This window comes from Crocodylus siamensis, chromosome 1 (assembly GCF_052110815.1).
Source record: "Crocodylus siamensis isolate JL-2025a chromosome 1, ASM5211081v1, whole genome shotgun sequence".
Classification (NCBI taxonomy): domain Eukaryota; kingdom Metazoa; phylum Chordata; order Crocodylia; family Crocodylidae; genus Crocodylus; species Crocodylus siamensis.
Window position 1 is genome coordinate 239,011,821 of NC_143395.1, and position 15,304 is coordinate 239,027,124.

Genomic DNA, 15,304 nt, shown 5'->3' on the forward strand with positions numbered 1-15,304 from the left:
TTCAAGAAAGGGAGGAAAGTGGATCTGGAAAACTATAGGCCCATCAACCTGACTTCTATCCTGGGGAAGATCTTAGAAAATTTTATTAAAGAGGCCATCCTTAATGGACTGGCTGATGACAACATCCTGAGGGATAGCCAGCATGGGTTTGTTGTGGCTAGGTCTTGCTTGACCAATCTTATTTCCTTTTATAACCAGGTGACCTATCACCATGATCCACTGGCTGAGAAATTGGCTCCGTGGTCAGACCCAGAGAGTAGTAATTGATGGAAGTCACTCATCACGGTGCCCTGTGAGCAGTGGGGTCCCCCAGTGCTCTGTCCTTGGACCCATATTGCTCAGCATCTTCATTAATGATGTGGACATTGGAGTCAGAAGCAGACTAGCCAAGTTTGCCTATGACACCAAACTTTGGGGCAAACCATCCACACCTGAAGACAGGCGAGAGATCCAAGTTGACCTGGACAGGCTCAGCAAATGGGCAGATGAGAACCTGATGGTGTTTGACACTGAAAAATGCAAGGTTCTCCACCTAGGGAGGAAAACCCTGCAGCACCCTTGTAGGCTCGGCAGTGCTACACTGGCTAGCATTACAGAAGAAAGACTTGAGGGTCATCGTTTACCACAAGATGAACATCAGCCTGCAATGTGATGCTGCGGATAGTAAAGTGACCAAAATACTGGCTTGCATCCATAGATGCTTCTCAAGCAAATCCTGGGACATCATTCTCCCGGCCTTGGTGAGGCCACAGCTGAAGTACTGCATCCAGTTTTTGGCCTCACAATTCAAAAAGGATGTGGAAAAGCTTGAGAGAGTCCAGTGAAGAGCCACATGCATGATCAGAGGTCAGGAAAGCAGACCTTACGATGATGGGCTGAGAGCCATGGGGATCTTTAGCCTGGAAGAGCGCAGGCTCAGGGGTGACCTGATGGCCACCTATAAGTTTATTAGGGGTGACCAGGATCTGGGGGAAAGTTTGTTCACCAGAGTGGCCCATTGGATGATGAGGTTGAACAGTTATAAACTACTGCAAGATCATTTTAGGCTGGACATCAGGAAGAATTTCTTTTCTGTCCAAGCCCCCAAGGACTGGAACAGCCTGCCATTGGACACCTTCAAGAGTAAATTGGATGCTTATCTAGCTGGACTCCTATGACCCCAGCTGACTTCCTGCCCTTTGGGCAGGGGGCTGGACTCAATGATCTTCCCAGGCCTCTTCCAGCCCTAATGTTTATGAAATCTATGTAAAATGTAAAAAACAATAAAAAGAAATGGTTACAGGAGCTGAAAAATGAAGCAAAATATTAAGTATGGCTCAAATTATGTTTCAAATTAACCCTGAATATTTTTGTTTGTTTGCCAAAAGTAAGCAAAACCAAAATATTGTTTGCCCTAAAACACTTGTAAAATTATTTTTTGTTCTTTCCTGATGGGAAGTCGGACACTGAACTAAAAAAAAAAAAATCATTATTCACCATCTCTAATTAAAAATCATCATGTTTCTCCTTTTTTGAGAGGCATTCTGTATCTTGAAACAGACTATCTACTTGTCCTTCTTTGTCTTCTCTGTCTCTCTTTTATGGTTTGTTCCACAAGTTCATTAAACTAAGTAAGATGGGCTTGGTTTTTGTTTCTTTCAATTACTTAAAAAGCCTTGGATTGTGCAGTTGGCAAGAATCAACATACTAGATAAAATACAGCCCTAAGGAGCTAGGACTTGTATTCTGATCCTTTTATTTCAAAGACAACTTTATCACAGGAGAAAAAGGAGGTTTTTCCTATGCTGATCATTGGAGTATCTTCTTTCTGGGCAACACCTGGAGTGTAATTCTGGCAGCACAAGATCAAACTTGCCACTCCTTCTGCATTTCTTCCTATGTTGGCCTGCCCATTTTCAAAGTTATCTTCTCCTTGCTTGAGTTTTTTTTCTTTCTTCTCTGTTATTAGTTCCTCCTCTCTCATGGAAGACTATGTTTGTTCCCCTTTTCTGAATCAGATGAATGACCAGTTACTGAGTAGATTGCAGCAACAAAATGAAGAGCTGGATATTGGAACTCAAGCCTGTAGTAAACTATGGAACCAATAATAAGAGACCAAAATGCAGCGTAGCTTGGCAGCCAGAGAGCTAGCACAATTTTCAGAAGTGCCAAGCACCAGGTACTTCCCACTGTGTCTGTGCACAAAAGTCTCACCCTTCTCTAGAACAATATTGCATACCCACCAGTGCAAAAACTGGAGGTTTAATCCTGTTTGTCTTACTCACGTGAGTAGTGTTATTGAAGTCTACCATTTTCCCATTGCTTTCTCCCCACCCCTAAACAGTGTTTTCCCGTCAGAGCTTTCCATTTTTAGTTTCTGCCTTATGACTCTGATCCATAGGGAGAGTATTTAACAAACAGCCTGATTTCATGTTGAGCTATATGTAAACTGGACGCTGCTTAACTGCAGTTCATAATTGTGCAAAAAAAGTCATATAGGAAAACCAAAATATATTGTACTGATTCCTGAACAGTCTATTATTTCTGCATCATAATAACAACTTAGCCATTCAGATCATCTATTTTACTTATCAGATTATATGTTCCCCATTTATATCTTGCTTAGCTATCTTCCACATGAACATTGTAATCTTGGTGTTCTGTTGCAGCTGTGCCCCCCACCCTAGCCCCATCTTCTTAAGATGTTATAAGCACAAGCAGAATTTAGCCTTTGGACCAGATTTTCAAGAGTTTAGCATTCAATAGCTCCTATTTAGGTATCTCACCTCAGTGGCCAGATAGCCAAGAGACTGTCACACTCCATAAGAGCAAGACTTCTCAAAGGTCCCTGAGCATTTCTGGCAATATGACTAGTTAACTTAGACTCCCAAATGATAAATGACCTGTTTTGGAACATGGTCTAATAATGCATGACAGTAGTAGTGCTCTCTGCTAGTATGATGTAGTTACTGCACGTTTTTCTTTGAAAGACATTCTAAGCATATATCTACTCCCACTGAAGCATATATCCTAGCTTGCTGAGGTACTAGATGAAGTCTAACTACTCTCACACGTAGCTCCATATTGGCCAATTTTTTCTGCTTCTCAAGGTTGATGCTCAGCTAGATAAATTGGCCTTTATGAAACTCTTTGGTGCCAAAGCTAAACTGATTTTGATACCTGAATTAGGTGCTGGAAGCTGTAAAAATAGAAGGGTGAGCAATAGAAGAGTCTGGGTGGGCCCTGGTTGCATAGTCTCCCCAGGCTTTCTGCTACTATGGGAGATAGGGTACTGGATACGATGGACTCGTGGTCTGCCCCGGTCTGGTTCTTAAGTATTATGATGCTCCACTGTTATAAATTATATTTCCCATTACTGGAACTGTAATCCCACCATCCTGTGCCCTGAGTGAAACCAGGAGTATGCAGTATCTCATTCCTATATCTCCTGTTTAAATATCTCTATATTCAACAGAAATATTTTGCCATAAAGTCAAAAGTGTCTCTGGAATTTTTAACCAAAAAATGCAAAAAAAAAAATGTTTTAATTTTATCAGAGAAAACCTTTGACATACAAATAAATTCCTCTGTTAGAACCCAGGTAGTGTGGTGAAGAAAGAGGAAGCACGCTGATTCTAATGCACAGGGGTAAGGAATAGAGGGGGACTGGGTACTCGGGACAGGGATGTAGTTGTGAGAGGGTAAAGATAGGAGCTGTGCATGTTTGGCACCAAGGAGCAAAAGGCACAATCTGGGAGATGACATTAGAAGAGTCTATAGGGCAATATTCAGTCCCTTTAAAACCCTGGAACTGAACCAAGGATTATTTTGTCCAGCAAACATCCTCTGTTGTTTGTTCATTTCCATTGGCTATATGTGTCTCATTACCTTTAGTGTGGCTCTTCCAGGTAGATAATAACTGCCTCGTGCTGCTACTTTTTTATTCTAGTCGCAGTGGTCTGCTTTCTTGACCCAAAAGTTCCAGTCTTACTAATGATCCAAGGAGAAGGGGGAAGAAGGTAGCCAATGATCCATGTTAGAATTTCTGCTTATTTGATTTTTTTTTTTAAATCAAGTAATGTAGTTTGAAATGTATTAAAAGAACAGAATGCTAAGGTTGCAAAGTCAAATGCTCAACAATAAGGAAATGTATAAATTGCAGACTGCCTGTTCTACCTCTACTGGTCCTTTGCCTTTATTCCCAATGAAATAATCTTTAATTAGGTAATTCCATACAGTCCTTCCATTGGACCCCAGTCCATCATCCAAACCCAACTACACAATATTCATTTCCTCCTGATCTTTATGTGAAACTTCACTACACAATCCAAATGTTTCACAGTCATGAATTAATTTATCTCCATATCACTCCTCTCATTTCATTTGGTATTATCACCATTTTACAGCTGGGTAACTGAAGCACACAAAGACCATCTTAAACAGACAAGTCTACTTATTTAGTTGCTGGGCATGATTTTTCAAAGTATTTAGCACATTATATTCAGAGCATGGGTCTGATTGACTTCAGTTACAGTGCTCAGCTCTTCTGCAAATTAGTCCCCAGGTGTCTCGCATCAGACACCCAGAAAATGGGAAATGCAGAGTCAGTGATGACCTGTGAAAAGTTTGTGTTAAGTGACTTGACCACCATCAGACAGGAATGTTGGGAGAGTTACAGACTGAATCCAGGGCAGAATTTAGCTGCCATAACTCTATCATCCTTTACATTTTTACCATTTCCTGTATCATCCAGCGAAAAATTCCAGCTTCTGTAACAAATGGAGTTAGGTGTCCTCCAAATAACATTTTCAGTACAATCCTGTTTCACACTGAGTACTGAATGAAGTGTTTATAGGGTGGGGAGATGAGGGGTGTGGGGGCATGTGGTCATATAACTAAATACTGCAAAATAATGTATATGAATGGGTGTAGTAAAATCTCCCAGGCTGCCTTGATTCCTAAATGTGGAATGCTTGACTAGCAGCTTTGTTGTTGTTGTTGCTAGGGAATATATGTGTATTTATTTCCCTCTGTTTCTTTTTAATATATCTTACAAATATATGTTCCTCATAATGTTTAACATCATTTTGATGATCATCTTGCTGTTTTCTGGTTGACCTATTTTACGGACTCTCACAGTTTGATGAAAATCATTTACAGGTTGATGTTTGCTAGTACTCTCGCAGCTCTGGATTGCATTTCACCTACACCTGCAGATACCTGTATATTTTGCGTTGTCATGTACTTTCAGCAGATCTCTACTCTTTGCCTCTAGTATCAATATCTCTAATAGTTTTCCTTCTTCCTGTATACCTTTTGTCTGTAAGAGTTTCACTTGTTCCTGCCTGAGGATCTCTCATTTCCCTTATCTTCTGTTTCTGTTGAAAAATGAGTGGAAGCAGCTATTTAAAAATTGTTTATTTTGTATGTATATTTTTTCTAAGTTTTCCCTTTTTCTGGAAAGCTCTCTGTTCAATCTTCTTATGTTGCTCAGACCCTTTACTAACCATTACACTGCTTTTTAGCATCCCTTATTTTTGTCTGCATTTCTTGATAGTTTTGATTCTTCGTTTCAATCTTCCCGTCCTGTGCCATTTCCTTTACAATTCTTTCTGCTCTTTAATTGTCTTAATAACTTCCCTTTTTTATCCACATGTTTATATCCTGATCCATCAGATGTAGTAAGCCAGAGTTATACTGGAATTTAGCTTCAGGAGTTCCAGGTTGCATCTATATGTGGAATCTGTATGATGCAATTTTTCTGCCCTTCTGAACTAAATGTGTCTGTACTAGATTATAATGTTTGAGGATTCATTTATCAGTAGGGTTTTCTAATAACATTTTCAGTGAGTGCTATAGCCAGAAAATCTAAGATTGTGGTACCTGATTGATAAACACTTTTTTCAGTAATGCAAGATCAAGTAATCTTTGGCCTATGTCATCATATGCAAACCACCCCTTTTTTCTCTTACTTAAAATGTACTGTACTTTGACTGGAGTCAACTATTTTCAAAATTACCAGTGCAACTAATCATGTTAAACTATGCATGCATACAGTTTGCTAGGTAATCACAGTTAAAACTATTATTTCAAGATTGTTCCCTTTACCTTTCTCCTAAAAAAGATCTCCCTGGAGAGCTGATGATTTCAACCAAAAGTCTAAGCAAGTACAAAACTCATTATTGAAAATAGGCAATAGGCAGGATAGATTTGCATCTTATAAACTAACTAAATCAGAGATGTGTAGTACGAGCTTTTGTGAAACTGAGCTCATTTCATCAGATGCTCTGAAAGGACATGCATAGATCAGTGTATGAAATAGAAAGTGATCTGAATACAAAGGACAGGAAAGGGGAGGGAGGGAGGGGAGAGGCAGAAGGAAGGCATTGCTGAGAGGCAAAGGGGTGATAAACCTACAGGGGTCACAAAACCTAATTCAACTAACAGGATGAGAATCCGCAGTACCTGTTTAGACCATACTTAATGCAGTCCAGCCTGTGAATTATTTCTCTTTCACACTTTCATATTTAAGTTTTGTTGTCTAAGAACAGCTACTCTGAGATCAGCAATGGAAAATCCGTGGAGTTTAAAGCATTCTGTTGCAGGTTTGTGCCTCTTTTTGGAAATGATGTCAAATCAATGTTCATGAATTCTTGCCCATAAGGATTTTCCAATCTGCCCAAGGTAGACAGCAAAGGGACACTATAAGCAGGTGATAGTGCATATTACATTGGTAAAGGTTCAGGTGAAATTCAGATGTTGTAGTCCACGTTATTTGGTTCAGTGATGACGTAGTCTGTACTGAGGAATCTCGGTCTCTTTCAAGGCCTGATGCCTCAGTGAGTATAGGAGTTAGGTAGACTGTTGCTTTAACGATGCCACTTGAAGTTTCAAGGCTGTCTGTAAACCAAGATGGGTTTGTCCCCCATGACTACCTTGAGATGTTCATTCTTGTCCAGGTGGGGCTAGAGGCTGTTGGTGTCCAAAGTGTGCAAGCAGGGGTATGACAACCAGAGGGATTCTGCTGTCCTTGTCTTGGATTTGTTATTTTAGCAGGTTGGAGTAAGTTTGAGTCAGTGTTGTTGATTTTAGTGGCTAAATTTTGGGATTGTAAGGTAATTGTAGGAATCCCTGCTTTGGATCCTTAAGGCATACATCCTGGTTGGTGGAATCAGAGCTGATATGGTTGTGACACAGAGATTGGCTGTAGACAATGGATTTAGTAATGTGCTTAGGATGGAAGCTGGTGGCATGAAGGTAGTTGTTGTGGTTGGTTTCCAATACAATATAATGTCGTGGCCATTGCAAACCTTCCCTGTGGTGTCTAGGAAATGAATCTGCAAGTGTAGTATTCCAGAGTTAGTTTCATGGAGCAGTGGAAGTTATTTAAACTCCTAGTGACATTTCTTTAGAGATTCCCTTCCATGTATTCGTATCAATGTACCTTAGGGGGAATGTATCGGGGGGGGGGGGAAAGGGAAGCTGGGGAAAATGAACAAGGTCTGTCATAAATATATTGGCATATTGGAGAGTCATACATGTGCCCATGGCTGTGCTATTAATTTGTAGCTATAGGGAGTTCCCAAGTCTGAAATAGCTGTGTGAGAGAACAAAGTGGGGGTATACAGTGGAAACAGAAGCAATGTCCTTATCAGAAATAATGTCCTTTATGGCTTGTAATTCATCCAGATTGAGGATGTTGATAAAAAGAGATGGGTGCATGGTAACTACTATTGTAGTAGCTGAAGCTCAGTGGACCCCAGTTTTTTAAAGAAATCAGTGGTGCCTTGCAAATAGCTGGTGGCTCCAGTGGTATATGGGGATAGTCAACATAGCTAGAAACTCCCTCTGTAAAGATGGCAATGGCAGAAATAATGGGGCATCTTGGGTTACCAACTTTGTGGATCTTGAGTCATAAGTAAAAGTTGCATGGCCTAGGTTCCTGGCAGTTGGAAGTATCCATTCTCTCCTATCTTTCCAGTCTTGTCTTTCCAGAGGTATTGTTAAGAGTTCATTTAATTCATCCTGGTATTGTGCCATGGGGTTGGTCAGGAGTAGGAGTATGTAAAACTCAGTGTTGAAAGACATCTCTGCATTTGCTGTTTGAGTTGGGCACTAAGAATGGCACACACATACCATGCTTTAAAATCAAACATTTTAAGTATGCCTATACTGAGGCTGACTCTCATCTAATTCACGCTGGCATAATACACCTTGAAGTCACTAGAATTACACTGTTGTAATGAGACTGGAATCAGGCCAATTAAATGCATGTTAATTGACACTAATAGGCTTTAAGAAATTGAAGTGGATCAAGTTCTTTAATAACCATATACTTGACAATGTATATGAGTAATTTAAGATCCTACAGCCTGATCCAAAACCTGCTGGTGTCATTGAGAGTCTTTCCACAATATGGCATACAGATAACTGTCACCCTAATTATTTAAGCTGCTTTTAAAAGGGTGCCCTCTGAAGGGTCTGCCTAGAGTAAACACTTAGAATGTCAAGTGTCATGCTCTGTTTTATATTGCCTAAAACTTTTGCTCTTAACTCAGACTTAAGTTGGAGTCTTTACATCTCCATTTTGCATATGTAAAATTTAAAGTGCAATTAATCATGGATTGGATTTCACACTTGCAGTTTTGAACAGTTTAAACATCTACATTCCTGAATCTGCCCATTCAACATGGGATTTGGATTCGTGATAAAACTCTACGCACAGTGTTTGTACCTCAAAATAGGGAGCATTTCTTGAAGATGTGGCCCTTAATATAATCGATCGGTGCTCTGAGCATTTCCTCCAAAGGGCTGAAGAGGTTAATAATAATATATATAATTGTAATGTGCAGAAGGAAGCCTTCTGACCCCTTTTCTCTGATTGTTTAGTTATGAATAAGAGCAGAAATACCTTATGTGTCTTGATCATATTAACACAAATATTTCCTGAACAGTTTTTAATGTAACATTTATTCACAAGCAATTTTATGCATTTCTGAAATTTAAATTCATGAAAATAATGATTAACAAGAAAGTCCTGACACATACATACTTACTTGCAGTGGCATGCATATGCTGTTGTAATAATAAAATTCCACAGCTTTCTTAATAAGTGAACATTCATCATTCTAATTCAGTATGTTCTACACAGAGGATCTGTGCTAATGGTAACCACAGAAAAGAAAGACCTGCAGAAAGCGCATATATCTTTTTCTCATGCAGTTCCTGACTTTCAAATATTTTACTATTCAGAAACACTGAAGCAATCTCTCCCCAGTGAGATCTTCAGCTTCATCCTCTGTAAAATCTGTATCAAGCAACCAGATAGCAAGAAGACTCAGTAATTCATATTATTATTCTGCACCAAATAGTTCTGCACAAAATATAGGGAAACGTATTGCTTTTCGGAGTAGGCAGATACAGGGTAATAAGAAGCTTTGATTTGCCTGAATCTGATGCAGATATATATGCATGCCTCACTCTATCTCTACCACTATTCCACCTATTCTTTCAGCCCCTGTGGATCATGCTTTGCTCATCAGGAAATTCTATACATAGGATATGTGGGGGTGTCAAGTCAGATTAATACATGCACTATTTACTTTCACCATTCTCTAGCACTTGGCAAATACTCTACCAAAAATGCGACACAGGGTATGGCTACATTATAAGCTATCTGTGTATTCAGGCTAGCAAATATGCACATTTCTCCCTATTATGCACACTTAAAGTCCTTTACTCGTGCCTAAAGATGAAGCTGAAGATCTTTTGCAATCCCTACTTTAGTTGGCAGCTTACACCTGAACTAGCAACCTGGACCTTTACTCGTATGCTTTTCAGTGTTGATATAGCATATCCATAAGTAATATGGTTCTTACTTACAGGCCATCTTCTACTGATTCCCCAGAATTCTCCATATCTGTGTCTTTCAACCCAAGTGTGATCAAGATGTAGCCACGTGATCTTACCTGTAAGGTTCCAGGGCCAGAAATTTAGTAGCAAAACAAGAAGTGGCAGCTCCCAACTAATCGCTGCTTAATACTGCTCATCCTACTGCTAAATTTTGGACCTCTTAAGGAACCCCACAGACCAGATGACATGGCCCCATACACTGGATCAGGCCCCCATACAAACTCTGTGCCAAGTATCTGGCCCTCAGGCCAGACTGCCAGGGAATGGCTATTGCTCTAGCCCTTCTGCATGCTTCCCTTTCCTCTGTACCCAGGACCAATAAAGTACTTCATATTATCTGGTTTCATCTGTTTAAACTTTTGTTTTACTCACAGACCATTACAAACTGCCAAGACGTGGGTGACTTCTATGCTGCCAAGCCCAAGGTGTTCTTCTGATCTGTAGCCAGCCAGCCAGAAAAATACCATGGAGTGAATATTCTCAGGAACATGAATTAAACTATAGCATAAGGAAGATACACTGTTACAATGCCATTTGGAGGATGTGTTTCTGTTGGACATCCACCAGACTTCACTATGATACTGGGAGCTGGTTCAAGCCAGTATCTTATATTAAGGGCCACATCTTCAAACAAATGGTGCTGCAAGTTAACTAAAGTTCCAGCAATGTGCCTGCTATAAATATCCATGTGCTATAAAGCTCACAGAGATACTTTTCTTGAGCAGTTAGACCACTATCTTCCACGGTACCCTTTTTCTAGAAGTAAACCTGGCCTATAAAGACGAAAAGAGGCTCTCAAGGAGGGGTTATAGGATATGACAAAGGGCAATCTGCAAAAATCTATGGTCAAGCAGAAACAACTTGCTGAATAAGTATTTACAACAGATGGGCTCAAAGAAGTCTTCATGAAGCTTCTCATGAGGTGAAACCAGTTCTGAAGAGAGAAAAACAAGAACCCTAGATTCAGACTGGGTAAGTAAGCTTACCATGTTTGGTATTGCTGTACAGGAGATTCAGTGGGATGTAACTGGTGTTCGTTAAGGACATAAGCTTTAAAATGAATTTCCAGTGGTAACTTTCTTATTCCTTTAACCTCTTCCCTGAAGCCCTCCCCTCTTGCTGCAGAGGACAGGATACAAGGCAATAAGGTTAAACTGCATCAAAAGCACATGCATCAAAGTGGTTACTGCAGCTCTGACTCTGGCCCCAACCCAAGCTCATGGTTGGGGTTAGAGATGAAGTCATAGCCAGTGGTGCCTGTGCTTGTGCCTCCGTCTCTGGACATAAGCAGTAGCATGGAGGGGCAGGGGAGAAGCAGAAGCAGTGGCAGAAGGAAAGGTAAGGGACAGAGGTGGCAGGGGTCAGGCAGCAGAAAGAGCATGCGGGAGTCGGCACAAGTCAGGAAGGACAAATGCCAGGGTGCACTTTACCATGGGCAGGGGTGCAAGCAGTGAAAAACGGTAGGCTCCAGAGTCCTGGTGGGGGGAGGGGGCAGGCAGCGGGGAAGAGAACAGACAGCAGGGGGTAAAGGGTAGGGGTCAGGCCACTTGACTCCCCTACTGCTGCTTGCCCTGCTGCAGTGGGAGGGAGGACAAATTTAAGAAGACCCACCAATAATTAGATTCTATAAATAGAAAAATCTAACAAATGTATACATTTTCCATGTATAGAGTTGAGATCATCTTAAATTCAAAGTTATCTTGGATTTGGGTAAATCGAGTAATTTTCAAGAGGAGGCTGGAAAGGAATCTGTCTGGGGTGATTTAAGAATTATGAATTTGTGCTGTGGAGTCAAACTAGATGACTCAAGAGGCCCTTCTAGCCTTTTGAATGTGTTTTTCGATGGCTCTAAACTTTTAGTGTACAATCGAAGCAGTAGCTGTTTCATAGTTCTTTCAAAAATTTTAACTTTTTGTAAATAGGTTACATTGATGTACTGTTTATTATTTATACCTTGATTTCAAAAGCATTCACTATGAATTGCAGTTCTAGAAGAGTAGTTAATAATGAAGTTTTAATATTACCACTGAATTACTTTGCCTTTTTGTGGGCATTAGTTCAGAACGTTGGTGTTTCCTTCCAATTTAAGATATTATGCAATGGTGGAATGGGTGCCGCTGGTCAATTTCTTTTTAAATGCAAGACCTATTATTAAATCTTTAAAGCCCCTGCAAATTGAAAATGTTCCCATAAGGCAATTTCACAAAATATGCTTTTTTGTGCTCTTTTACATCCAGGGAACTAATGGTACTTTTGAGATGGTAAGAGAGAGCCAATACTTGGCTATTAGTCACCAGCCACTTAAGTCAGTGTTTTATCAGTGTTCTTCCTTACTTTTTTTTCCATTCCTGGTAGGTGATGCTTGCAAACTTGTCATTATAGCTGGAAATTTAGTGAGGCTGACAAGTTAGATGATCTGGCAAACTCTGCAAGTCCACATTTATAACTGAAGAGAGTGCTTCATTCAGTGATACGCTGTGTTATCACCAAGCTCATAAGAAATATCTTTGCATTCACTGAGGGAACCTCTCCACTGAAAGATAACCTCTCATCCATTGAGAAATGTGAAATATTTATCTTTAAAGGGCCTTCCAACCTGGAAAGAAATAGGACTTGATGTTAGTAACAGAAGCTCTTTAGAAACACTTTACCTGAGCTTGTGGCATTGACGAGCAATTTTACTGAAATTAAAATAAATGTATTGTGGGATCTAGGCTCAACTAAAATCAAGTGAACTTCAACAGAGTACTTTCCCTATCTTATCTGTTAGAATTGTGATCACTTGCCTGTATATTGTAGTGGTGGTCCCAACTCTTGGCTGCTACATCTTGATGTTTAAAGATGATCGCAATCAGGAGGTAGTAATGATACCCATCACTGGACAACGTTATCTTGAGATAGGTCTCTTCTCGGGCTCTGGTCTCCCCTGCACCCTGGCCTAGTGCCACCAAGGTATTATGCCACTAGTCATTTGTGTCAGTCTTAACTGGTGACTTTTTTCTTTTCTACTTCAGGGACTCACACATCTCAACAACCATCTTGACAAATTGGAATTAGAGTGAAATATAAGAATTCTTCTTATATTTCAGGTAAGTCCAACATTATATCTCAAGAGAGAAAGTTAATCCCTCTATTAGTACCAGTACTCAAAGGAAAATAGCATAACAAAATAGAAAATAAGCCCATCCAGGCTGGTACCCTAGGTCTGCCCCTATTCCCAGGGTATATCACAAAGTCTGGGTAAAATTTCCTTTCTAAGTGTGTCAGGGCCTTTCTAGTTTCCTGACCAAATAACACACCAGCCTGCAGAGGCATGGCAAATCAAAATAAAAGGTGGAAAAAGAAAATAACTCAAAGTCTGGACCTTATACTGAGGCTTAGCCATTCTCCTTATGGCAAGCCCCGTTCTTCTCAGCAGTTTCCCTGCTGCTTACACTGCTCAGTTCAGTGATGCCTCTTCCGCCAGTATCTCCCAGCTCAGCTGAGCTCTTTTGAGCTCCCCAGCTAGTTGGCCACTAACTTGCCACCACTGTGGCCATCCTGCCTGTTTTCTTGGATCTCAGGACTCCAGAACTCTGCCAACAGCTCCGCACATCCTTCCCTCTCCTTCACTTCTGGGTCTCCACTTTTGTTGTCTTTTCCCCAGAGCTGCTCTAGCTTCATGAAGCAGCTGTCCCAGAACCATGGCTCCTGGGGAACTCCTCTCTCCATCATCAGCTCCTGCCAGCTCTTGGTAAGTATCTTCAGAGTTTCTTTTTCCTCTTCACATGTATTAAAAACAAAAAAAAAACCGCTGTAGAGTAACTATATCCTGATGTCTATGGCTGTTCCTTGCTAAATTGTCCATATGTAGTCTTCATCTAGTGCACTTTGAGTAGCTGATCTTACAATGAGATAAAGCAGGGCTGTCCCAGGTGAGGGGGAATCGGGGCAACTGCCCCTGACCCTGCACTTTGGGGGGTCCCGCAGAGCATTTCCAGTGACTCCATTCTGCCACTAGCTACACGTCCAGTCGCTCAGACCCCCCTCCCCCCCAGTCTGCTGCTGGCTTGCTTGCATCTCGGGGCAGGGCCCTGCACAGGCTGATTTGCCTTGGCCTCCACACCCTGCTTGGATCATCTCTGAAACAGAAACACAACACAACTGCCAATAGTTGCAAACTGTCAATGTTTTCATGTGAAAATTAGGTAGGGTTCCCCCCCCCCCAAATTTGTTTAAAAGGGGTTAGAAAAGATAACTGTCTTACCCTGAAGCTTGATTACAGAGACAGCAGCTGAGAGGGAAATAAGTGTGTCATGGATGACATTAACACACATATTAAGGTACTGAGGAGACACAACAGATCTAAGATTTGTGGGACAAGAGACTCTTTGAGAAGTTCTGTAAAGAGGAATGGGACTGGGAACTTGCATAACATTTATTTACCATGATCCTGAATAGGTTGCAGCATATACATTATCCATTTCTTGTGCAAGTACAAACATGATCCCCTCGACAAGTGTCTGCTCTTTCAGCCTCTCCAAGGGACTTTCACATCCTTCAGCCTCTTCCAGAATTGGAAATAGTGTTTATTAATTGATAGACAATCCCAGGGAATGGGCCTGCATACACACATTCAAATAATCTGGTAGAATTCTCCCAAGTTTGTTCTCCTGATAGAAATTTACTTAGAGCCACATGTATACATTTACCAAGAGCCACGTGTGCAAATTAAAATACTGAGGCCCTAAAGAGCAGAGACAGTGCTGACGGCATACAACGGGGGGGGCGGAGCACCCGTGCAATTATCATAATGTGCTCTGCAAGCTTTCTTAGTCTGTATGGTGACACATTGCAGCAGTGCACAGTAGTGACATATGGCAACAGAGGAGCCCTGATTGGCTGTCCCAGATTGCCCATGGTAACCTGTATTTCCCTGCAGTACAATATACAGAGTATGAAGGGGCATGCTCTAGAGCAGCAGAGTGTAGCAAGCAAGATGCTGTCTCCCTGGGTAGAGGGGTAAGGGTAGGAAGAGGATGTTAAAGGACTATGTTCTTTTCTGCGAGAAGCCACGGCATGTACAGACATTCACTGTCCCAAGAGAAACACTCCAGCACATGATTTAACCCTCCCAGGCTTCCAGGTTATTTTTCTGATGGAGTAGGCATTTTTACTCTGGGAGAAAAAGCCTGAACATCTATACATTTGTGACTTCTCCTGGGAGAGCAGCAATTCTGAATGTTTATACTATACTAGGGTGGGTGCACAGAAGAAGATGCCTATTCACTCAACTACCATGCATCTGTAAACAACATATACATGGAATCAGAGGGGAAATAAAAATGAAGAGGACACCATTGAAGCTGCTTCTGCTTTTTTCTCTGTTGCAATTTATTTTCACAACTTGCTTCGCTTTTTACACACTTCTAAA

The 15,304-nt window shown here is 41.0% G+C and overlaps 1 protein-coding gene across 1 annotated transcript in view; it reads right to left on the reverse strand.

Moving 5' to 3' along the window:
• Positions 1 to 9,019: 9,019 nt before the first annotated feature.
• LOC149874307 (uncharacterized) overlaps positions 9,020 to 15,304 on the reverse strand; it is a 65,662-nt gene continuing 59,377 nt past the window's right edge. Inside the window, exon 5 of the mRNA XM_090059698.1 lies at positions 9,020 to 13,652. Within this exon, the coding sequence (XP_089915824.1) occupies positions 13,396 to 13,652 (257 nt within the window). The 3' untranslated portion in view covers positions 9,020 to 13,395. The remainder of the gene's footprint in view (positions 13,653 to 15,304) is intronic.